Source organism: Phycodurus eques, chromosome 17 (assembly GCF_024500275.1).
Source record: "Phycodurus eques isolate BA_2022a chromosome 17, UOR_Pequ_1.1, whole genome shotgun sequence".
Taxonomy (NCBI): Eukaryota; Metazoa; Chordata; class Actinopteri; order Syngnathiformes; family Syngnathidae; genus Phycodurus; species Phycodurus eques.
Window position 1 is genome coordinate 14,927,849 of NC_084541.1, and position 23,297 is coordinate 14,951,145.

Genomic DNA, 23,297 nt, shown 5'->3' on the forward strand with positions numbered 1-23,297 from the left:
AGCGAACGTCACAGGCCGTGGTCGCCCGGCCAGATTTTTAAACTATCAATAAATTTGCGGCTGCAGTCCCGGTGCAGAATGAGAAACCGAGCCGGCCGGAGTCAAACGGGATGAACGCAACTAAACTTCACGGTACATAATAGGGCGTGAAAAAACAAAAACAACAACAACAACTTGGAGGCATGCGAGGCGTACAACGCTGAAACAAATGAATGATCTAATTGGCTGGGAGATGGCAGGGTGACTACCTTGAAAAAAACCAACAAAGAGAAAACACTCTAAAAAGTGACAAAACTTCCAAACAAAGAATGTTGGGACAGAACGTCGGCACTATCCTAATTTTAACCAAACGCCTTTGATTGTGCAGGCCGAGAACCAACCAAACAAACAAATGAATGCGAGCTTTGCATAAATGTAAATCACAGCTCGAGGATTTAATAGAATCTATGAGAATGAATATCAAAAGGCTGCATCTCCATAATGGAACGACATCAAATATGGATCTGCGCATTAAGCATCCTTGTGTGGTTCAACTAAAGGCCACTCATTAATCTTGGGCTGGCCTGACAGGTTAGATTTGCCCTTTTAAATATAAATGAGCTGTTAAACAAGTATTTCACAACCACAGAGAGATGTTTTTTTTTTTCTTTTCATGAAGCCAGCTTGTCTGTGGAGAAGAGAAATGGCAATGTTTTTATTACGTCAAACGACTGTGGAGGGGGAAAGTGCACTGGCCAAAGACAAATCTGTGAAATTGTGGTACAGTTGCGGATAAACGTAAGGATCTAGGACAAATTTGGGTAAAATGTAAATTTTTTGGGGGGAGGGGCGGCATTTCAACATGAATAGTGTTTATCAATTGCATAATACCTTGACTTATGAGTTAAATTTGTTCGCGACTCGTCTCCAAATCAATTTTCCCCATTAAAATCAATTGAAATGCCATTAATCCGTTCCGCAGCCCCAAAACACAGACGTTTTCTCAACATTTTCAATGAAGAAAAATAAAACCGTACTGAAAAAAACACAAAAACCTAAGAGAGAATGTATAGTAATAAAGTGGTTTGCGGTTACTGTACATACAGTAGTATCCGTGTGCTGGATGTGTGGAGCTGGAGTCCGTCTAGTTCGTCTGTTATTTTAGCGTAAGCATCTGCTTCTTGCGAGCGTTCTGATTTTCTATTTGTGCTTGACTGTTCCGTGAAATAAAATGGGCCGAGTGCATCGGCGACTGTGGCTCTCCTCGCACACATGAGAGGGCAATAGGGTCAAGCAGTTTCCTATCTGATCAAACCCCGATGACGCATACAGGCTGGGTCGGATACGTTCTACACGTAGCGCGCAGAGCGAGCCGATGGCGAGTCGGACGGCTCCGCTGCGAATTCGCTGCCCGGCGTTGGCTCCGTCCAGTACTCCGCAGCCGCAATCTTTGCGCCGCGTTGTAGATCCGCACAACAGAGCCATTGAATGGAAAGTTAACCGTTCATTACGTTTGCTAGCCCACGAGCTCATGAGCTAGTGAGCAAATGAGCTAGCACGCTAACAAGCTGGTGAACCAAGGAGCTCGGGTTCGTTCAACGTCAGCACCTCTTTTGTTGGGATTTTTTTTTCGACACTTGGACCTGAATAGAGGCAAGCGTTAGCGCTTAAGACAGCCAGAGACCACTTCTTTCTCCAAAGTGGGCAGCCGTCCGGCGGACTGACCCGCTCTCAGAATGAAGATTACGTTTGACCTGAGACCGAGCGACGCAAATGTGTGAAATTTGGTCTTGAGGCGTCTCCTCCTCCTCTGTGCCCTACAGTGGCAAATGTGCCCCGTTCACGTTCCGCTCACCGACCACGTCAGAAGGTCTTCCTGGGGCAAAAACCTGGAAAAAGTTTCATTGCGCAAGATTCACAGTGGCCTATGGGGGGGGGGGGGGGGGGTCACAGAATTTATAGCCGGGCGGGTGCATACTCAACCTCCAGGCTTACGGTGGATAAAACATCGAGGCCTTGAATGTCACTAAAACAAGACTCTTGAAGATTTATGACACTCTTCACTGACCACTGAGCACTAACCTTTAGTTTTATTTAGACTACACAGCCTCTATCAGTCATGGCTGACATCAAGTGGCAGCAGAAACTCAATGAGAAACGTAAGCCAAAGCGCAACGGAAGAATTCACGCTGACTGAAGTAAAATATACATTTAAAACGACAAAATATATTTTAAAACGACATTTTTTTTCTTTGCCTGTGAAAAATGTCAAGCGTTTACATTTTTGGAAGTTTTTCTCTTTTAATCTAGTAAATGAAAATCTGCAAATTTTAACTACTGTATTGCCAATATTTTTTTTTCATCGCACCTGAAAAATACAAAATGTACATCTCCAAATTATGGGGACTTTTTTTGTTTTGTTTGTTTGTTTTTGGCTGAAAGAAAAGGCACACATTTGTCATACTTTTGGGAGACTTTTTTTATGCTCAGAATTTCGGGAGTATTCGATGTATTTGAAAAAGAATATTTTGCGAATGTTCTGGAAATTGACATTATGTCAGTGTATTTTTTTGTACATGAATAATCCAAAACATTTATCTCCAAATTTCGCATTTTTTTGGGGCTTTTTATTGGAAAAATGATAAGCATCCAAAATTTGGGCAGTATTCTTTTAACGCCCCCCCCCCCCCCCCTAAAAAAAAAAAAATAACAACAACAACAAAATTTTCATCAGAGAAATGAAAAACTGATCTCCAAATGTTGTGTTACTTTTTTCTTTTTATCCGAAAAATTGAAAATATATACCTCCTACTTTTGGAGGTTTTTTCCTCTTTCAACTAATACAGGAAGAACATGCATCTCCAAATGTTTTCCCCGGCCCAATAGACAGGAGTGAAACCATTGAGAAAGCGCTGGTCTGCGTGTCGAGGAAAAGCGTACGGGGTGAGTTCGAAGGCGATCGGCCCCATCGCCGACTCTTCAAAGGTGTGATTGCAGAGCAAAGACGAGTAGCATAATTGTGGCAGTCCTCGTTCCCATAATGAGGCTTCCTGCAGCAGGTCTGCCCTTTTTCCTATCAATAAATCATGGCTGGCGCTCAAGGGGGGTGCGTTCCAGAACCTCTTCATTGCCCTCTCATCCCGACGACCTCTGGAGCTGGTGCTAAATTGCGTGTACTTAAACAAGAGTGTCGGGGGGGGGGGGGGTGCAAATACTAATTTGTGACTGTTGCAAATGTGAAATTTCACACCGTTGCCGTTTTCACCTTTCACGCTCGCAAGGTGAACGCACCGAGACGACGACGGTCAGTGTGCGAACGCTCGGGACGGCCGGCAATCTCCGGGGGTTTGCGGCACCCCCCCCCCCCGCGCCCGTTGGTTTTGGACCGGTTGAAACATTTTTCGGCGGAACCGCCACTGTTGACGTCCGACCTAGGGGGCGCCATTTGGGGGCATTGCGCAGGGCACCATTCAAGCCAGCACAGCCACAGACCACGAGCAAATCCACAGGGGACATCATTCAGGATTACCGCTCACACGCACTACTGAAATGCTCTCGCACAAACTACCGAAAACACTGCTGAGACTCTTATACATACGACTAAAACCCAAATGCTCTCATTCTCACGACTGAAAAGCTCACGTTAAAACACATCACGGAAGATTTTGACAATTAGTTCCCAAATTCATCCTTCCTGACCATTTTACTCATGTCTGCGCAAACAAGTTACAGACACCGAAACGCTCTCATACACACTGAAGAAAAAGCTCACACACTACTGAAACGCTCTCACACGTGCTATTTAAATGCTCTTATACACAGTACTGAAACACGGTCACACATTCTGCTGTAATGCTCTCATTCATACTCTTGAAACGCTCTCACACACCCTACAGATTTTTTTCCCACTCATAACTATTGAAACACTCTCATACACTACTGAAATACTTTCGCACATGCTACCAACATTTTTACTCACAGACACTTGAAATGCTTTCATATAACCTAAAGCGTTCTCATACACAATACTGAAACGGTCTCTCACAACTAGACAATTTTCTTGCTCTCACCCTACTGAAAGACTTCACACACTATTAGAAATTCTCTCATGCACACAAATACTCTGATTCACACTACTGACTCCCCCCCCCCCACTCATATGCTACTAAACACCCAGACTATTGAAACGCTCTCATAAACAACTAAAATGCCCTCATACACACTACAGATTTTTTTCCCACTCACACAAGCTACGAAAACTCTCACTTACACACTATTGAAATGCTCTCACACACAAGAGATTTTTTTTTGCTCACACACTACTGAAGCACTCACACACTATTAAAATGCTCTCAGTCACAAATGAAATACTCTCATTCACACGACTGAAATTATTTTCACTCACACGCTACTAAACACTCAAATACACTCTTGAAATGTTCTCAAACTAAAATGCTCTCATACGCACTCCAGCTTTCCCCTCCCACTCACATAGCTACTAAAACGCCCACACACCGTATTGAAACGCTCTCATACACAATACTGGAATGCTGTCACACACACTAGAGACTTTTTTTTTTTTTTTTTTTATACTCACAGACTACTGAAATGCTCCCTCACACACTAAAATGCTCTCATACCCGCAACCGAAATGCTCCCATACACACTGCAGAATTGTTTTCACTCACATACACACGATTGAAACGCTTTCATACACAATACTGGAACGCTCTCACATGCACTACAGCAGTTTTTGGCCCACATGCTACTGAAATGTTCCCTCACACACTAAAACGCTCTCTCACATACACCCTATTGGAACCCTCTCATACATACTACTGAAACGCGTCATTTTATGATGTGTGAGGGGATTTCAGTAATGTGCATGAGAGCATTTCAGTCGCGTGTGTAAACCTGAATTATGTCCTGGCGGCCCGTCTTTTCTTTATATTAGCGCAAAACCCCGTCGCCAAGGACGCGTGGGCTACCCTGACCACGATGATTACATTGTGGCTGGCCCGACAAGCACGCCAGCCGCTACAGAAGCAATTAAAGTGCACTGAATGAAATTTCTATAAGACTCGTTGGACGATATTGAGTAATAGGTCTTTAAGAGACCAACTGGCGTGCGCATTAAACATGCACTCACAAGTTCATTTTCACTGACTGATAGCTGGCCGCCGGCTCTCACTTTCTAATCAATAGCAGTATCACCTTTACTTATTTAAGATGTTGGCTCATTATGCTGCGGCACTTGCGCTATGAGGAGAGCCCTAGGTGAAAATGTAATTAAAAAGATATCTTCCTCCGCTCCACACGTCAGCGGAATACTTAATATAAGCACGACGGCCATTAAATAAGAATAGAGGAATACATTTTTATAAGGGCTAAAGCTCCCTTCTCGTCACCATTGACTGCGCTGCAATCAATAACACGTCTCGCTGCATTTATTGAAATTGAACAGTTCACCATCTTCACTGAGAAATCGATTTTCACAACGTAAAAGTTTGATGAGAATTTGTTAAAGATCTTAGTATATTATACATGACATGTCGAGGGAGAATCATGTAAAGTATTTTTTTTTTTCGTGCTAAACAATGAAAAACATATACCTCCAAAGTTGCTATTTCATAGGAAAAAATGGAAAACATGGTCTCTTTTTTTAAAATCCCAAATTATGAATGTTCTTTTTAGCCAAAAGATAAAAAGCAGGGATCTCAAATTTTCCAAATGTTGTGGTTTCGGTGTTTTTATACAAACACAAATGTATCTTAAAAAAAAAGAAAGGTATACTTCCACATTGGGAGTGTTTATCTTATTACCCCCCATAAAAAAAAAAAAAAAAAAAAAAAAATGTAAAAAGTACAGTATTTCATAATCATTTTTTAAAAGCACACATGAACAATGAAATACATTCCCAAAATTGTATCTTTTATGTGTCTTCAAATTTGGTGTTTGGTCCCTCATTTCCCCCCCTGAAAAGTGGAACCTATTGATCTTAAAACTTTTCGGAGTTTCAATTTTATTATATGAACAATGAAAAACGCATCCCCAAATTTTGAATGTTTTCTTTTTATCAGGAAAAAAAAAACGTAAACATTTTGGAATTTTTATTTTTTTAAATAAAAGCCGCATCTTGATCTAATGAATGAAATGCTTCCATCTATCTATGGAGGGATTTTCTTTTTATTCCAAACATTTAAAAACGCATATCTCAAAAAGTAAAAAAACCAAAACAAAAAAAAACATTACGGATAAAAAAACTAAAACCACGTATGTCCAAATACTTTTTCCTTTTTATTTTCAAAATGCAAAGTGTATACTGTATCTCCAAATTGTGTAAATAAATACAAATGAAATGTAATCATCACCAAATCTGGGGAGTTTTTCCTTTTCATACCAAAAATTCAACACACTTTTTTTTGTTTTTTTTTGTTAAAGCATGTTTCTCTAAATACTGCTTAATGTTTTTGAAATGTTTTTTTTTATTTTTGGGGTTAAAAATAAATAAATGAAGTTTGGAGGTACATGCTTTTCACTGAAAGATAACATTAACCATATATACTATTAAATAAGTAACATTATGATTTTAAAAGAGAAATGTGGCACTAAATCATTAACTTAGTAACAGTCAAAGATAGAAGAACAATAAGAACGCTGGTTATTTTGGACATTGATATCATTTCTTTTTTATTAAGACAAGAACTCTTTATTGTTTTGTTTTTTTGTAAAAATGTCTATTTATGAACCAATACAAAATGTGTATGGGAATGTGGATCTCCTCTCCTCTGTTAATACACATGAACATTTCCCAGGAACAGCAGAGAGACGAAAAGAATCCAAAGAACAAAACAAAAACTAACAATGACCGGACACGAATCCAAACCAATAATATATATATATGTTTTTTTTTGTGTTTTGTTTTTTTTGAGCTTCCAAAGGCGACGGTGTGTTCGAGGTGGACAGTTAATACGACAACTTCTCGGATCCCTGTACACTTTATGTCAACACAAAGCAGTACTTGCAGAACTTTTACAGTGCACCAAATATTAATTAAGAAAAATACAGAAAGCATGTACAACACAGATGCTAAATATCTCACCAATTTGCCTTCAATTTCGATGTTGGACGATTTTGTTTTGATCTCACTGAGGTGAAGTCACACAAGAACCTGAGGGCATCATTTAAAAAAAAAATAAAAATAAAATAAAATTTACATTTTCAAAATGTATTTTTTATTTATTTTTTTAACTTGAATGGATATTTAGTAGAAAATACAATTCCGCTATTTACCTACAACTGAATCTTATTTTCACAGAGATGTATGGAATGACTCATTATGCCATTGAAAAATAAGCAATATGAAAAACATGCCCAAAACTTGTTAATCATATTTTTATCTAAAAATGATAAGCATTTATCTTCAAATTTTGCCAGTGTTTTATCATTTCTTTGTTTGTATGTGAAAAATTAAAAACATTTCAAATTTCTTTACTTGTCATTTGATGTAAGAAACAACAATTTCTCACGTTTCTACAACATAAAGCGTTCATAAACATAAGATTAAATACACATTTGTCAAATAGTTCCCAAATTGATCCTTACTGACTGTTTTACAAATGTCTGTGCAACCAGGTTAATTGTGTGAATAATTCTCAGTCTATCCTCTGGAAAAAAAATCTGAAAACAATATGTGCAAATAATATAATCATTTGTCAAGCTTGGTGGGTTGAAAAGTGTACACGACCATTTTTTTTTAAATTTATTGGCAAGTACATATGTTGAAGTCTGGATCAAAAAGGCAAATCTGCTGCTCCAAAAAGCAGCATGTGAAACGCTAATAATAATTGACCATAAAACATCAAAGCTCAAATTTGAACCTTTTCCCATTCCCGACCTGACCGTGTAACAAACACATAACAGTGTCATCGACATACAGTGTTAATTTAGTGCGAAAACTCCATCATAAGTGCAAAACTAAATCAACTACAAAATCCGTTGAAGGGGTCGGAGCTCATCTGCAACGCTAATTCAGTTGCCCCCATTTATTATTAATACATCCGGTGGAAAAAATGCCCATAACTCCCAACCAGGTTTGAAAGTGTTTGTGACTTGAGTGAATTTTTTTGTCTTTTTGTGCACGGTGGATGATATTAAAGCTATCGTACGTAATGAGGATGGTTCGCAATTTTGCGCTCCCAACCATGCCAGTGAAGTATTGAATGTGTCCACACAGTGAGCAAGTAAACTTCTGCAGAGTCCTTAACGAGATTTCGCAGTGATAGTTCGAAAGGTTTTTTTGTGTATCTGCTTTAGTTGCTTTTTTTTTTTTTTTTTTTTTTTTAAATGTAAAAACCGTACTATGTTTTTGAAAGACAATCCGTACAGTCGTGGCCAAAATTCTGGAAAACGTCTCCATGTCCGTGCGAATTGCAGAAGTACCGAGATTTCATCGAAAGGTTAATCGTAGATGTTAATGTTGCTACGTATGTCCACATTTTGGGCATTACTTTGGAATCTGACAATAATGTTGAAGTTGTCGGACAAAAAAATAAAAAGTCACAAAATTTGGAAAATAAATGCTTTTATGATATAGTTGTGGCCAAATGTTTTGGCGGCAACTCAAATTTTATCTTTTGCTAACTTTACTGCTTCAGTTTTCGTGTTCAGGTTGCCTCTACGTTGTTCTAATGAACGTTTCGAATTAGAAATCAAAATTCCGGAAAAAAAAAAAATGTCACATAAGTTCCTAAGAAGAACTGATAATTTGTCGAAACGGTTTCACTTTTGGAAAGGTTACGAGTTTCAATGTTTAGCCAGGAATGATTAAAAAGTTGCCGTTTTTGTTTCTCAAAATGTCGAGCGACTATAACAACACAGTTTTTAACAGTTCTTCACAAATCTTTGCACACAAAATCCATTAGCCATTGCTAAATAACCAAAGTCTTCTTTTAAAGGATTAAAAAAGACAAGACGTTTTAGAACAAACAAATTAACATTGCGACATGAACATTTGTAAGCAAACGTCTCCAAGTTGTGGTTATGAACTATAATGAATTTACGTACATTTAATTGGCTATTATGACAAATTTGTTAAATAGTAACAAAATGTTCAAAACCATATGAAATGGGAGCGATTTAGTCAAGAATTGTTAGGCGTACTGCTTTCTGTGTGAACACAAACACTGACAAACAAACGACGGCGTCCAAACCGACCTCCGACGCGACCCCCAAGACACTAGCGCCTTCATGCAAAATCCAGACACACGTGAATCGATTTCGGTGCATAAACGACGAATTCATTTTGGCATTCCTCCGCGCTCCCCCGGTCGCCACTGAGAAAAAAACCCAAAACAAAACAAAAAAAAACCTATTTTTTGCTTTGGCTGGTGATTAAAAAAAAAAAAAAAAAAAAAAAAAAAAAAAAGACAACTGAGCAAGAAGAAATTCAGCATGCACGTTCATGCAAGCGGAAACTAAATGAAAAATGTCACACTAGCAAGGATAATGGGAGCAAAGCAAAAAAGTAGTAGTATCTTCCACCAGCGCAAAGCCACTCCAATTCGGTGTTCCATTAGTTTTCTGTGTAAAATATTTTCTCGTGAGCATTTGCATCTGTTTATTTTTGTATGAACCGACCTCTCTTTCTGCCACACCTCCAAAATGCAGATTGGCCAATCACAGCGCAGCACAGAACAGCGGTCAAACACTTTTCCGGCCGATAATTTTGTGATACTTTGAATCATATGTTCAACTTTTTGCTATATATATTTTTTTTTTTTTTTTTTTTTTTAAGGTAGTAATGGTTAAATATGCGTTATTCAAGATGGTTGAAGGGAATTTTTGGGGGGCTAGTGTTTCCAAAACCCCAATATTAAGAACATATAAGAACAATATTACGTATGATTGGCTTTTTAATGGCTTGTGAACAAATAGTCGATTTTCTGGATGTGATTGCCCACCCAGCTGTAGTCAAATCAAACAACCAACTAAAAGGTAAACAGAGCTATATTGAGATTTGTTTGGCTTGACAGATTGGTGTTCACTTCTGCGGAGTTACACTTTGGGCTAAAAGTTATGGTACTGACGTGAAAGCGCCGCTTTCCTCTCTGTGGCGCTAGCAAGCTAAGCTAACGAGGTTAGCTACTTTTGATGATTGTAATCGTAATTTTCAGGATGTCAACATTGTTTCCTTTGATATGTGGCCGGACTTATTCTTATTCTTTTTGTGTGAAATCGACTTTTCCAATAATTGGACTTTGTAATGGAGTTTGGGTAGCCTAGTGGTTAGCACGTCTGCTATGCAGTTGAGAGGTTCTGGGTTTGAATTTGCCTTCATGTGTTGAGCTAGCAAGTTCTCCCTGTGCTTACAAGGGTTATTCCCACAATCCAAAAACATGTTCGGTTCATTTCTAAGACCTGGTCCTTTGGTGTAAATGTGAGCATGTTGTCTTTATGTGCCTTCGGTTGGCAACCAGTCTTGGCCGCTCTCGAAATGTTTGCGGAATTTACTGTACATCACGTATGCTCGACAAATTGAAGACGCTTGAGTTTCCGTTTCAACTGTCAATCTGATTAGCGATCCAAAACTGCCTACGGGCATCCCCAGAGGTACTTTCAAGACAAACTAGACATTTTTGATTGAATTCAAACCACGTATACTAGAAAGACTGATGACGCTAAATTGCGGAACGTTTGAGTTTCTGTCATTGCGTGTGAAAAACAAGATCTATAGAAAATGGATGGATGGACTTTGCCCGCTCCTGTTGCCAATACCGGATATTTCAATTTGTTTTTGGTTCGCCAGTGGGTAAATTGCGATCCCATTGAGTGTCGCCATTGCGACTCAATTAGAGCTCGTGAGGAAAGGGCGGGAAAGCAACGGAAATAACGCAGCACAGAATATGTCAACACAGAATCAAAATAATGACACGGTCGGCATTGTGCGGCGGTCACAATTGAGGTTACCAAACATGAAGTTCTTTCCGTTGTTTTTGCTGCCTTCTTTTTGTTTATACTCTGAAGGTGGTAGTGTTTGGGAAGCAGTGAGGAGGCTGGGGGGCATTTACAGTCCACAACGGTTTGTCATTAATATGTACAATGATATGGTAAAGCATTCCATGCATTTTTTTTTTTCTCCAAGTGGGGGGGGGACGGGACGGGGACGTAATGGTCGGAGATATATCACAGTATACTGGAATGTTGTAATGAAATGTGTAGACATTAAAGAGGAAGTGACGGTGGTGGTTGTCGGGGACGAGCGGGAGGAGGGGGGTGGCTTTGTCATTTTTTTTCGCACCCTCTACGGCTACAAAAGCCGACGCGACGAGGGGGGAAGGCTGTGAACGCAACGAAAACAATTCGAACAAGGCACAGAATTTTCTGCAAAACGGTCGGGACTCGACAACAACAAGAAAATTAAACGTGTCGTTAGGTAGGTGCTGAATGGTGAAGCTCTCTACGGTGATTTTCTGGCACCCCCCCCCCCACCCCCCCCATTCCCAAAACCATCCTTCTTTTTTGATTACTATTTTGTTTGAAACACTTAAAACATTCCAACCTACATCTGCGGACTAGACTAGACAAACGGCTTTTCTTCGCATCTCCCGTCTAACCCCCACTAAAGGTGACCTTGAACCATCTCAGATCCCCCCCGCCCCTTCCCATCCCCGAGTCCCCCCCAAAACAGCTGCGTCCCAAAGAGGACACTAAAGGTGTCGGGGTCCTGCTTTGATTTAGATGTAGTACTCCTTTTTTTCGTCAGAGTTGGTGTGGCCGCCCTCGGCGTTGATGATGGCCGTGTCGGCGTCCGCCGCGTCGTCCGCCCCTTTGGCTTCGTGCGTGAAGTAGGTACCTGGGAAGGATGAAGGAATTTTCGAAGTTGGAAACTTTCCTTGGCAATTGACGAGAAAACACAGGAATTTACGAAATTGAAGGATTGCTCATTCACTGCCAGCCATTTTAGAGCATTTGAACTGATCTTTCAAGACATGAAGAATATTGTTCTGTTACAATGCAAGTATGCAACCCATAAAAACAAAATAACCCCCCCCCCCCAGAAAAAAAAGAGGAGACGCGCTTCCAAAAAAATTTGTTGCTAGCTTTTTCCGTCCCAACAAGCGGAGAAATTTGCTTTTTGGGAAAAGAAACGTCAAGCAGAACAGTGACTTTGATGCCGTAACATATTTTGCTTTGATGACTCCTCAAACTATAAAACAACAAAAACAAGACTGAGAAAGGGGCTTTGGGTGGCAAAATAATAATTTATTTACAGATATACAAATAGGAAATGTGTCTTGAGCAATGCTGACTCATTGCATGGCTCGAGTTTTGGCATTTTGACATGGTGTTCATCATTCACTCATAATCGACGTGACGAGCTGAGATTCACCCTCGAATTTTTATCTTCTGCTCAAAAATTGTGCGGATATCAAATCCAAAGTGATGCACCGCAGACATTGACAGGGATCTGTTCGTCACGACAGTAGTGTACAAACTTGATATTCACAGACAAGCTGCACGAGAGCCTCTACCACACCTGCACATTCAAAAACATACTTGACAAATATGTACGTCTTTGGCAGTAAGCGGCTGGGTTCCAGCTGATGTCGACGGCAGCAAAGCCCTTTTTTTCTATTAGATGTAGCTATTGCCTGACTAAACGAAGCTCCTCCCCCTCTGTTCACCATAGATACTTAGCACCAAGATCCCACCAGCTGGCACCAAAGCAATATTTTTATATGAGACATGGCTTTGGCGTGGGCACAAAAATAGGGAATGGGGGGAGTTTTTCCCAGTGAAAATGATGGATTCACAGTATTTGTAAAATTCCCGAGCTTAAATTACAGTTACCGGAAACCTCCTGGAAATCAACCGGAAATTTTCCACCCTTTTGCAACCCCGGTCCCCAACTAGACATTAGCCTGCTGCTCAGATGACACCAAAGATTGAATGTAACGAGCCGCGACATCCTGCAACACCTAACCATGCTAATCTCCCCGCCATGCGGCACACAGGCGAGCCTGCGCCTTAACCGCCTCGCTGCGAAATCTGCGCGACAGTCCGTCCGGATCCTCGAAATTGACCTTGTCGAGGTCAGCGGGAAAATGAACTGGCAGGCCACTTGGAAGCTCATTGACGAGATTTACTCACATCCTGTCACAGCCGAGCTTTCCGACAAAGGTAAAAATGAGGAATGATGCCACTTGAAGTCGCTGATTCCACCCTTTGACCATTACTGTTGATGGGAGTGGTAATAGAGTATGCTGACTGCCTTCTATAACTCTTTTTTCATTGTCATGTACACCTGAGCCTACACCTTTCGAACCCATTAGGGACCCCTAGCTCGTCCCAACCATACATCTTTGTGACCTAGATTAAACCAGGTGCTGGAAACCTTCCAGACGAGGGCTTCTCCAAGTTTTCCGGGCCAGGACTTCTTCATAATCCTAACGCCAATCAAACATTGATTGATGTATTGTGTGTTGAAAGCAATGGAGGCAAAGCGCAGTGCACTTCTTGAGTCAGTTTCAGGTTTTTTTTTGTTTTTGTATTTGACTAACATTAGTGACTGCAAATTGGAGTAACCTGAAGAATCAGTTTGAGAACTCAAATCATGCAGAAGAAAAAATGAGTTGTCGATTCACCCCCACGCAAAACGCGATTGGATATATAGACACCATGCTGCACATACAGTATAATGGAGTTTATCACATTTATGTAAACTATAAAAAGATGAGTGAGAGTTAAGGAAGAAGCGGTTTGCTACAGAAAGAGGACGTGGGTGAGAATAAAAATGAGAGTGTAAATATTTTAAAAGAGGCTTGCACGCTCCCATTCATTTGAATATACCCAGCGCAGTACGTAGCGCTCATGTACATTTTGGCCACAAGCTTCACTTTTTCATCCACAATACATTATAAATTTAAAAAACATTTTTGTTATAAAACACAATATTTGATACTGTATTTGTATGGCTCAGCGTTGGCGTCCGTTCTGTGGCTTGCTGGCTTAAAACCCTTCAATGTATTTTTTAGCGTGACTGAAAGCTTATGTGCGTGCACTGTGCATTGAATTTCTGCCACGTGATTGGCCGATGTCGGCTACCTTTGTGCCTCGCGAAATAACGTCCCAAGACGATGAGTAGACAGAGCATGGCGAATACCACCACGGCTACGACGCCGCCGATCACGGCGTGGTCCACCGTTCTGGGGGCTCCCTCGCCGGCTCGAGAATCTACAAGAAGAAAAGAAGATCACATACATAGTTATATCATATCCTTCATGCCGATTATATAATGTAAAGCTGATTCCAGTTGACGTAAGCCATGAATAGATTCTGTGACCATCAATACTGTAGTAGTCCTGAGTGTAACAATGCAACCCATTTTATTAGGACGGAGAGAGATTAGTACGCTAATGTACTTTTTATCGATTGAAATCATAGAAGGATATCACGCCCTCACGAACGGAAACAACATTTTCCGAGTTACGACAAAGAAAGTCAGTCACTTAATCACTGTTTGCAGTAGCTTTGGTGGAGAGATAAATGGGTTTATCTGATAATTACTTCTAATCTAATCCACATCTCAGCTAATTATCCATCTTTGTAGCTGTCAACCATAACCAAACAACCCCCCCCCCGAGCACGTAACCCTTGGTTACTTCAAATGTGTGGTTCTCAATCGGATACAGATCGGGTAGCGGTGAAGATCATGATTACCAAAAATGAGGGAGATCACGATCAATCAAGAGAACAGAAAAGTCGATCAATCAGGGAACATTCAGACCCCTGCATGCGGACTCGAACAGAAACGCGAGTTCAAAAACGACACGCCGACTGGAAAAAATAAAGAAAAGTAAAACAAAACAAACTGGCAGTTGCATTCATCCATCCAGTTTCTATAGCGCTAACTTGAGCCTATCCCAGCTAACTTTGAGCATGATGTCACCAGCCAATCACAAGGCACATATAGACAAGCAACTATTCAATCAGAATGTTTTCATTGCAAAATGCATCATTGTGGTTTTATGGCTGATAAGGGAGCCGTTACATATAAGCGTCACATTTTTCTTTTTAAGACTTTGCAGGCAAAGTGGATCAGAGATGCTTGGCGTCAGTTCTTAGCAATCTGCTCATGTGGAGTGGCCCATCATCCATTAGCTGTAGTAGCTCGCTAAACCCAACCCCCACTCACTCCTCGCCCACTCGCCGCCAGCCTCGCACTGAGGGATTTGCTAAGCGGGGTCCAGGAAGCATGAGGATCAGGCCACATTAGACTAATGAATGCCAAGAAATGGACGAGAGAAAAATTATGGACAACATCAGTCAATATGGAGGAACAATGGGGGAGCAAGAGTGGCTGCACCACTAGATAAAATTATTCCCCCGATTAATCCAAAGGGTTTATTTTGACTTTAGATTTCGCTTTCAGTGCAGGGCAGCGGCTTCAATTAAACTGGGCAGCAATCCATCCGACATCCAATTGCTTTCAGGCCGCCCGCGACATCTCGACGTTAACATTGTTTCCCATTACGATGTTAATGTGGACTCTGGCCCCGAGGGAAAGAAGGCAAACAACACATGCATGTGGTGTGGTTAGGAAAACAAGACGACACAAGAAAGAACACATTTCTGCTCCCCCGAGGCCGTCTCAGCCTCATTTCTTATCCACGTCTTCCTTTTTCCAACTTGACTACAAGCAGCATCTCTGCCTCGTGTCATCATTTGGTCATTTCCGAAATAGAACAGTGGAACCGCGATGTCATCAAAATCGGATAGATTGTGTAAAACATAGCAACAAAAGTATATATCTAATATTACAAGAATTTGACTTCAGTTTAAAAAAAAAAAAAAAAAAAAAAAAAAAAAAAAAAAAGTCCTCCAAATAATTACTAGTTGAAAAACCTTCTCAATTGCCAAGTATCTGGTAACTTCTGATTTATTATTTTCTAATCGGCACATATACGTCCACTAGACATACGAGCGGAATATAGAAAAATGTAAATATCGCACAAGCTATGATCCCAAAGCAGTTGAATATCATTTCAAACTCAGTTTACATTACCCTTGAAAATAAAGGGTTTACAGATTATTTGATTGAGAAAAAAATGCAATTCAAATATGCGTGTACATGCGTGCGCGGCAAAGATTCTGTAACTTCCACTAACAACCCAGGCTAAACCTAGATTCTCCCTGACATACAGTACGAGGTCTGTCTCTGGGTCCAAGATGTGTCACTTCAACATACTTCCTTGACCCAATTCCTATGTAGACAGGACTTTGGCAGAATCTTGTGGTTTCAAAAAGAACACAAAAAAAACAAACACGAACACTGGAACAAATGATTTCGATTTCCATGACTTCCTATGGGATAAAATGTATTCCTAATCCAAACAAATCTGAATTGCACCAACGTTGCTTCCGTTTCTAACAAATGCCGGCACGATTATGAGTTCTTTGGTGGTCGACGAGACGATTTAATCGTTTTAAGGCTGTAAAAATAAAGTTTGTCTGAATGTCATATTTAAAGAGCTCTGTTTTTATGCGGACGGAAGCTGCAAAACATCTGCTGTCATTTCCTGAAAGCACTGACCCCCCACTTCCGAAACCATATAACACAATTTGCATGTCATATCAGTGAGCGTCACTTATGAGCAATTACTGTCACCCGGTGGAAGATTTGAAGATATGAGCTAGATATATTTGTGTATCTAGCTCATATGGGAGGAGTCAAACTTGAAATTGCACGGGTAATGGTTTCCACAATGCCGGGCAGACTACAGTGCCTGATGAAAGTTAGTTATTGCTCTTCCTTAAATGTTTTTATTTATTTTTTGTTGTTGTTTTTTTGGGCACAGACTGACATGAGATTGCCATTTATAACCATTTCCTTTAACTGCAGTTGAAGGTGCAGAGCAGAAGAAAATATGACACAATTTCTCCGTAGTGCCACATAAATGGCGTAGGTGAACAGGACAGATGATCATTAACGGTGCGATTTTTGGCTAACCAGTTAGACCTGCGTACCGCCGTGCTATCACTCCATATCCTGTTGCGTTTTTTGCTTGTTGTTTTGTGTTTTGTCCGAAGACTTAGATATGGTATAGTTAGGGCCATTTTTACGTTACATACTTTCAGTATTTTAGATTACAGGCTAATGGACTGATACTTTCTGTATTTTAGCGTATCGCAGCCAAAACGTACAGTGTTGTTTGTGCAATAGCTCTGATCGATTTTCCCTCCTCTCTCAGCTTCAAAATGGTTTGCTTTTCTCCCAAAGACAGCTCTCTGGTCTTGATGTTGGCTTAACAGCAAATGCAGTTCTCACAGGTGAAACCCAAAGCCAAAAACAAGGACGATCTAATGTTTAAGCAATCAATCTAAAAGGCAACACCTGAGCAACTAGAAACACCCATCAGTCACCTGTTCCAATACTTTTGCTCGCTTGAAAAGTGGGTGGCTACAAACAAAAGGGGCTCTGTTCTGAGTTGTTCAACACATCTCGATGTAAATACCATGAAATAAAAACGTTTTTCTCATATTCATCTTTTGATCTGAAACCCAAATGTCTTCAGTACACAACAAAAACAAAGGAATTGACCTTGCCGTTCCAATACCTTTGGAAGGGACTGTATTTATGGTTGAAGCAAGCAAGTACAGTATGTAAACAAAAGCGCAAAATTAAAATCGGTCTCCTTACCAACAGCCCCATGCTGAGAACTAAATACAAGAGACCCTTGTTCTACGTGTATTAACTTGGGAAATTCTCCTCACTGAAGGCATGAACACAGCTGGCCACTGACGTGAAGGCATACTTGGTTTGTTTGCAGTTCAAAAATAAATCATCTCAAAATTGTTTGGTCTCTATTAAATACGTGCCTGAAAGACAAACGATTACCCAGGGACGGTCTCCAAGCAAGGTGATCCACGGGGATAAACAGACAGAACGGCAAGAACGCCGACCACGAGCGCCGAGGTGCAGCATCTCATTTTTCATAGGACGTGTAGACAGGGGCCTTGGTTTGAGACGGAGGAGATCTGCTAATCTGCTAATCAAGCATTGGCGTTTTGGCCGGTGCGGGCTCGCTGCCGTCGCCAGATAGAGCGGCAATCAGCGGCGAGTGGGCGGGGTGTCATAAGAGCACGTTGGTTTGTCAAGATCCGCTCGCGTTCGCCGGCCACGCTCTCGCCTAAAGAGCAAATGTAATTAAAGTCGCCACCAACCTCTTCATTGAACCTATTTGAAAATGTCACCTGGAGCCTCTCCTTGTCGGGCGGTGCGCGACGCTGCTCTCATATCGAGCGAATTTTTCACGTCGTCAGAAATTGCTTTAATTATGAGAGAGAAAACAAAAACAAACAAAAAACCCAGCAGTCAGTCCTATTCAAGCGCTGACAAGAGTGGAGGGCGTCAAATAAAGTACCAAGTGGGACGAATTGTGTAACATTGTGACTCCAGCGATGATCTGGCAGACATTTCTGCCCCATTTTGCTACTGATTTTTAAGTCCTTCTGATGTGCCCACCTTGGCCACCTGGGGGCAGTACAAGACATGCTCTTCATTGATTCCTCTCAACTACTCTACGAGCTCATCAGTACACCTTTAATATTAGTCATTCTACGCAGATGATAAAGGATAAGAGCGTGAGTATTCTTAAATTTTATACTTGAGTAGTATTTTGTCACCTCAAGGTTGAAAGTCTGGATGTTTTTTTTTTTTTTTTTTTGAGAGAATAATGACGGAAAATAGGTTAGATACATTTGAGTAAGATCTGAAATGCTCTGCTGCAGAAGGAAGCGGTCAGCCACGAAGGTAAGTTTAGGCGCGGATTCTTTTCTGTTCATCACACTGCTTAGTCAGCGCATTGTTTTATTCGTTGCATCACACATGGCTCGAAGGCTACGTTCACAATTGTTCAAACTAATCTCTCTCTGTAGTCGTTCACAGTGCAAAAACGAATGCAATGGAACGGGTCTGTGATGTCACACGCATTGCGCACAAAACAGGACGTCACATTGCGCATGCACACAAACACGAGACGCCGTCGCGCAAGTCTCGTCATGACGTATTTGTGGCTATTTCAAGGATTTTGTGCAACCGGAGCCAACATTTTCTTATATTTATCAGTTGTAAAGCTTTTTTGTTTTGCCGCTGACTGTTTTCTGCTGCCGTTTGCTTTTGTTTTTTTTTTTTCAGTTTTGGCGAACAATTGTGACGGTTGTTGCCTGCATGACAGTGAATTAGCAGTTTATTAGCGTATTGAATTGGCAATTGAAAATGGTTTTTGGGGTGGTTTTGCGTCGATGTTGGTGTACATGATCGCAATATAAGGTATAAAACCAACTTAAACAACGGCTACGTTTGGTAACTCAAGCAAGATGGCATTTTTTAAAGTTTCCTGAAAAGTATTGATTTTGGAGATGCAAGCATTCAGCCTGACAGCGACTATTTACTTTGTGTTTTAGATATGATTTAAAAAAAATAAAATAAAAACAAAAATAAAAAATTGGCCCAAACATGCTTTTTGTTGGACAAGCACGATAAGTATGGACGAGACCGTAAATTGCCGGGTTTCTTCCATCTGAAGTGATGACAAGCAAAGCAAACATTCAAAGTCATTCCAGGAATAAACCAACAGTCCATTAGCTCTCGAGGAACCGTGTATCTTTTCCCTAATGGACTCATTCATCATTTATCTAATCAGGGCCAGTCTATATCCAAAATGTAATATAATTATGGGCTATAAGCGTTCTCGGGATATTTCGCTGTATCTAGGCCACGGCGAGCTCGATAAACACCTTCTAATAATGGCTTTTAGTGGTCTCGGGAGTGACTTATTCCAACGCATTGAGGACTCTCCACAGCTCCCGAGGCCAAATGAGTTTGTGGCTCGTTGCGGTGATGTGCATCCGTCCTGTTAATGTTGGCTGGGGGTTGGCTTCTCTCGAGTACGATTACCAACCCCGGCAAAAACGGAACTTTGCTTTCATTCTGCTGTTACCGAGCCGCCTCACGCATTTCAAAAGTCTGCGGTGGCTTGACGGGTGTTAAGAATGTGTCCGTAACAGGGGCTGCTTTGGAACCAGAAAGTTTTTTTGGGGGGGAACCCCCCTCTTACATTTACTGCTTTTGTCCTCAGGCCAAAGAAATAAAACTACAGCGGTGCCTTGAAATACAAGTGACCCCAATTATGACAACAAGCAGTAGCTTGGCAGATAATGAATAACCCCGTAAAAAAGAGGCTTGAAATTTCAAGTGTTTATTGCCACTCCACTCCAGTTGAACTTTACCGTCACACTCAACATGAAACCTAGAGAATTACAAGTTGTGCATTTAAAACAACCACATAGCTTTGCCTAGTCCGTTTAGCTTAATGATAAGTAATTAACCATAACCCCACAATTTTTTGTTGGTTTTTTTTTTGGAGGAGGAAGGCTGGCATTTGAATTCATTTCCATCGGGAAAGGTGGACCATAACTTAATAAAGTTGCCGTTTTTTAAAATTGTTAAAGTGTGTACAAATGTTATGATCTCGGTTATTACATTTGCAAAGAATTTCTTCTTACCAGATATTACAGGTTCAGGAGATTTATTACGCTACGGGCTTCTATATCCCATTTTGTGACTTCCTGGTGACAAGGAACTACCGTAATTTCCCGTGTATAATGCGCACCCATGTATAATACGTACCTCCAAAGTTGACCTCAAAATTCTGGAAAAGCCTTCAACCTATGTATAATGCATTTTTACAATGCATGATTTTGCTTCTACCCATATGATCAAAACATGAAGTATTATCAGTATTTTGTTAGTTTTTTTGTGAGTTAAGCACTTTATTTGAACACAGAATACTTTATTTTTATTGACTTGCTATTATTTTGAAATTCACAGCCCTACTTTTATTTAGTAAATGACAAAACACACAGTTGTGCTCATATGTTTGATTACCAAGGTAGAATTTGTAAGAAAGAAAACACGAAGGGCCAGGCGGCATTTTATTTGAATATAATTAAAATTAAACTGTCAAGCATTTCAGAAAAGCCTTATCATCAAACAAAACATATCCATAAAGAAATTAATGATGGTTGTTGTTCAGTCATATTTAAAAAAAACAACAACAACATTTCACAGAATCTGCCAGGATATGTAAACTCATGAGCACAACTGTACATATTATGCAGTCATACGTACCTGTCATATTGGAATGAAAGTGTAGGCTACACCTTTTTCATAACCTCTAGATGGCGGTGGCATATTAGAATCAAAGTGTACACCTCTCACATAACCTCTAGGTGGTGGTGGCATATTGGAACGAAAGTGGAGTGTGTTTTTTTCTTTTTCTTTTTCCATTTTACCTTATACCCATGTATAATGCGCACTGTTGACTTTTGACAATTTCTTTTGGGGGAAAAAATGCGCATTATACACGAGAAATTACGGTATGTTGAAGTGAGCTGAGGACTTTAATTTAGACAAAGTAATGGCATTTCAGTTCATTTCAATGGGGAACTTTTAATATAGGAATTAAAAGGAGTTACGAGCTTGGTTATGGAAAAAATAAAAAGAGTCAAGGTACTTCTGTGTATCAAAAGATGAGAGTGAATAAGGAAGTGATTCAAAGGTGGCACTCTCAAGAAGGTCAAAGCAAAATTTAAAAAATAAAAAAAATAAGGCATCGAGGACGTCCTCAATGAAGTTGGCCACCACTGCTCTCTGCATGTTGATAGTAACACTACAGGGAGGCTGTTGAACTGCTTGCCAGCCAATCGCACGGCACATATAAACAAACAACCATTTGCACTCACATTCACACCTACGGGCAATTTAGAGTTGTCAATGCATGTTTTTGGGATGTGGGAGGAAACCAGAGTGCCCAGAGAAAACCCACGCAGGCACGGGGAGAACATGCAAACTCCACACAGGCGGGGCCGGGGATTGAATCCCGTACCTCAGAACTGTGAGGCAGACGCTCTAACCAGTCACCCACCGTGCCGCCAACACAAAAAAAAAAAAAAAAAAAAAAAAAAGACTTAATCGTAGAATTTGAATGTGTTGGGCAAACAGCCTGTGGCAAGAGTCTGCACTGGACCAGTTGGATGAACACTTATTAACTTTTCATGCCCCTTTTCCCACCCACCTATGTGTATGAAACAACAACTGAAAAGACAATTTCTCACCTTGAACCTAAACTTTATTACCCACATCCCAAAAAACATGCATTAATTGGAGACTCTAAATTGCCCGTAGGCGTGACTGTGAGTGCGAATGGTTGTCTGTTTGTATGTGCCCTGCGATTGGCTGGCAACCAGTTCAGGGTGTACCCCGCCTCCTGCCCGATGATAGCTGGGATAGGCTCCAGCACGCCCGCGACCCTAGTGAGGAGAAGCGGCTCAGAAAATGGATGGATGGATGGATGGATGTATCACCCCTGCATAGATATTGAATTTTACGTTTGATGGGTTAGCAGGAACGTCAGAGACCCAACTATTTCTATACAAGCCATTATAATAAACAGTAGTTTCCTAGACTATGTCCCCTTTAACATTAATAACTAGGGCTGCAACTAATGCTTATTTTGATAATCGATTAATCTGTCAATTATATTTTTCGCTTAATCGATGAGTTGGATAAATAAAATTTTTAAATTAATTTTATTTTATTAAATTTATTATTACCTTTATTTAAAAACTGAATATTCTTTCAAATTGACAGTCCATAAAATTCACAAACATATATTGGTATGATTCAACTACTGGTTGGGTCCGTTACGGCAAAAATGTTGATCATTGTTTTCCAAAGTAATCAGAAAATATTTACTGTTGAAAGGCTGAAATTCAGATTTAATAATTTGAAGTTAAACAAGGTCTGTAAACGATTAACCAATTATCAAAATAGTTGTCGATTAATCGATTAATTGTGGCATGTCTATTAAATAACGTTTGCTTTGTCGCCAATAACAATCCATGAAAACATCTGCCGCCAGCATCAAGGCATCTTTGACCCCCCCCCCCATCGCAACTGGCAAACAGGACACCGATCCGATGATAAATGAGCTCCTTTATTCGCGCACAGGACAGCGGCTCCAAGTAATTTCCGAGGTAATACGGCTTACTGGAGCATTACACGCCACCTGAGAGGAAGGAGGTGCGTAATGCCTCAGAAATTAGGTTTTCGGGAAGTCGGCTGTAAACAAGCGAGAATCACGATAGGAGTCTATTATTAGAGTCCCGATGATTTGTCGTGTACGACGATAAAAAAGCTTGGCTTGATTATTGACACATCACAACACAAACGCTTTTGTGTAATACATTGTCAT

At 40.5% G+C, this 23,297-nt stretch overlaps 1 protein-coding gene across 5 annotated transcripts in view; it reads right to left on the reverse strand.

The window, feature by feature from the left end:
• Positions 1–6,651: 6,651 nt before the first annotated feature.
• The window catches only part of cadm1a (cell adhesion molecule 1a), a 291,908-nt gene continuing 275,262 nt past the window's right edge, over positions 6,652–23,297 (reverse strand). For all 5 annotated transcript variants that reach the window (XM_061702695.1, XM_061702697.1, XM_061702694.1 and 2 more), the window contains 2 exons: positions 14,086–14,214; positions 6,652–11,833 (listed from right to left, as the gene is read on the reverse strand). In XM_061702695.1, the coding sequence (XP_061558679.1) occupies positions 11,715–11,833; positions 14,086–14,214 (248 nt within the window). In that variant the 3' untranslated portion in view covers positions 6,652–11,714. The remainder of the gene's footprint in view (positions 11,834–14,085; positions 14,215–23,297) is intronic.